The 3,510-nt window shown below is 15.1% G+C and overlaps 1 protein-coding gene across 1 annotated transcript; it reads right to left on the reverse strand.

Moving 5' to 3' along the window:
• Positions 1–1,718: 1,718 nt before the first annotated feature.
• On the reverse strand, positions 1,719–2,918 carry PRSY57_1413500 (hypothetical protein; the record flags this gene model as incomplete). The annotated part of the gene is made up of 1 exon (XM_012909752.2): positions 1,719–2,918. The coding sequence occupies one exon, from the start codon at positions 2,916–2,918 to the stop codon at positions 1,719–1,721; it is 1,200 nt and encodes a 399-aa protein (XP_012765206.2).
• Between the last annotated feature and the right edge of the window lie 592 nt (positions 2,919–3,510).

A 3,510-nucleotide genomic window follows, 5' to 3' on the forward strand; every position in this document is an offset into this window, starting at 1 on the left:
AAAAAAAAAAAAAAAAAAAAAAAAAAAAAAAAAAAAAAAAAAAAAAAACTCAACAAAAATTTTTCCGTATTAAAAAAAAAAATTTGCTAATTAAAAAGAGCTCATCAAAATGTCTTATTCATATAAAATTTTTTTTTTTTTTTTTTTTTTTTTTTTTTGGGGGTCCCATATATATATCATTTAAAAAGTTGATACTTATAAAGAACTGTAGGAAAAATACATTCTTTTAATATATGTAATATTTTTTTATTTTATAATTATTTTATTTTTTTAATTATGCTTTAAGATAAATACATAAACAAATTTTTAATTACATCAAAAATTTTATATTGTAAATATGTATATATATATATATATATATATATATATATATGTGGGTGTATATTTATATATATGTATATTTTCATTTATTATTTTATTTTTTAATATTTTTTTTGTTAATAAATATATTTATATATTAACATATATATGTAAATTTTGATTTTTTAATTTTCAAAAAAAATAATTTGTTAATTCTAAACTCTACTAATTTGCTTTAATAAAAATAAAATAAATATTATATATATATATATATATATATATGTGAATAATTCTATATATGTCTAAAAATCAATGTTACATGTGATATTATTATTTTATTATTAAAATAATGTTCACATTGTTCATTTTGTATACTCAAGATATTTATAACTCTTTATAGAGTATAAAAAAAACAAAAAAAGTTTTGGTTTTTCGAAAAAGTAGGGATTAATTTTGTGTTCTTAAAAAATAAAGTTCAATAACCTTCGAACTTGTATAAATTAAAAAGAAAATAGTACTATAAATAAATAAATAAATATATATATATATATATACTTAATATATTTATGTTCAATTTTTATAAAGTTGGTAAAAATTATTAATTATTCAAAAAAAAAAAAAAATTTAAATGGAAGAAATTAACGTATAAAATGAATAAATAAATAAATAAATATTTTTATATATATATACATATATATAACAATTAAAAAAATATAGCACATGTATGAATTATATATGTGCTGATAAAATATTTTTTGTGAATATATCTAATTATTCCACAAATTTTTTTTTTTTTTTTAACATGGATTAAATATATAACTTAAATTAATGATTATATAATAGTATATATAAAAAACAAAAAAAATAAAATAAAATAATAATAAAAATAAATTAATATTTAAATAAATAAATAAATATATATCTAAATATATATATATATATATATATATATATATATATATATATATATATGTAAGAAGAATAAAAAAAAAAAAAGACCTTAATTTACTCTTTCATAGTTAATATTCCCTTGATATATTATTAAAAAAATATATTATGATATGAATAATTTTTTTTTTTTTTTTGTTTTTACTATTTTAAAATATGTGTTAATATTTCCGACATCTCACAAGAAAATAAATAAATAAATAAATAAATATATATATATACATATATATATATATATATATATTTATTTATTTTTTTCCCCCTCCATTGTATTTTATATTATTCATTTAATAAATTAATATATTATATGTAAAAAAATAAAGAGTTAATAAATAAGCATATGGTATAACAAATCCTAGGAAAAAAAATTTATAATATATATATATATATATATTATATATCTTAATAAATATATACATTTTATTTGTGCTATTTTTTCTTTTTTTTTTTTTTCTTTTTTTTTTTCCTTTTTAGTATACGTCCGGGGAAAGTATTGAGAATATTCTTTTATTTGGATTATTTATATCATAAAAGTACTGATGTACTTTTGCTTTGATTTGATTTAATTCTTCTGTTTTTTTTTTTATATCACTTTTTTGATTTTCTATTAATTTTTGTAGTTGTAGAATCTTTTGGTATTGTATTTTGACTGCACTTATCAAAACTTTTTTTTCTTTCTGTAGAGTTTGTATATTATGTTTTGATGAGTTTTGATTATCTTCATAAAACTTTATATATTTATAAAAATTATTTTGTATAAAATCATTTAATAAAGGTAACATAATTTTTTTAGCTTGATTCATTTCACTACATGAATGTATATTAAATAAAATGGTATCCATAAGCGATTCCGTTTTCTTGGATAATACATATTTATCTTCATGTTCGTTTGAAGAAAAGACAGGTTGTTGTTTATTTCGTTTTTTATGATAATAATTATGATTATCATCATTATATTTATTATTTGTATCATCTTTATTATTAACATTATGTGTATCATTACTATTATCCATATTATTAGAATCAACATTACTGTCCATACTATTTGCATCATCATTATTATCTACATTATTACTACTCATATTTATATTAACATTGTTATGAATTTTTATATTATTACTATTTTTTATATGCTCATCATTCATTTGATAAGTCATATAATAATAATTATTATTATTATTATTATTACTAAAATCATTAACACAGGATCTTTCTCGTGATTGTATTGAACATGCATGGTATACTTCTTTTTCCATATTATGATTTTCTTCATACTTTTCATTATAATTATTATATCTCTTAAAAGTATTATTATCTACATCATTATTATTACTATTATTATGTTGACTATCATTATCATTATCATTATCATTATCATTATTATTATTATTATCATTATTATTATTATTCATGTCATTACTATCATGTCTTTTGTACCACATGTTTTCTACTTTTATTTTTTTATTTTTCATCTTTCTTAAATCTATATCATCATTACATATCGTATCATCCTCAATAAATTGTATACATCTTTTCTTACAATTTTTATAACCGTATATATCTTTTATTATATAATTAATATCCACATTTACATTTTCACAACTACTATTTTTGTTGTTCTTATTTTTCATCAAGCATCTGTTTTCTACTCCTATAGCAGCACCTGACATTTTGTTGTATGATAATTCTTTTATCGATATGTCTTATAATCTTTTAACATTCAATTAAATACATACATATATATAAATATAAAAATATATATATATATATATATATTTATTATATTTCCTCTCTTATTCTTTTATATGTTTATATATATATATATATACATATAATATTTATCACAAGAAACAAAATTTACAAACTACATAAAAATAAACAAACACATAAATATAAATATATTAAAAACATATATTTTGTTATTTATAATATATATATTTATATGCTACATCTTATTATTATAATATAATAGTATAGCACACTTATAAAATTCACATATATATATATATATAATACTCTTCTCTGTAATATACTTAATACACTTGAAGAATATACAAAATATTATTAAATTATAATACTATAATATTATAATTATGGTATTGTAAAAATAATAAAATAAAAAAAAAAAAATATATTTTTTATACATTAAAATATAAACTTCAAACGTTTATATTATAAGGAAATGACTAAATCTTTTAATTATATATATATATAATATATATATATATATATATATATATATATATATATATATTATATTAT

Source organism: Plasmodium reichenowi, chromosome 14, assembly GCF_001601855.1.
Source record: "Plasmodium reichenowi strain SY57 chromosome 14, whole genome shotgun sequence".
Taxonomy (NCBI): domain Eukaryota; phylum Apicomplexa; class Aconoidasida; order Haemosporida; family Plasmodiidae; genus Plasmodium; species Plasmodium reichenowi.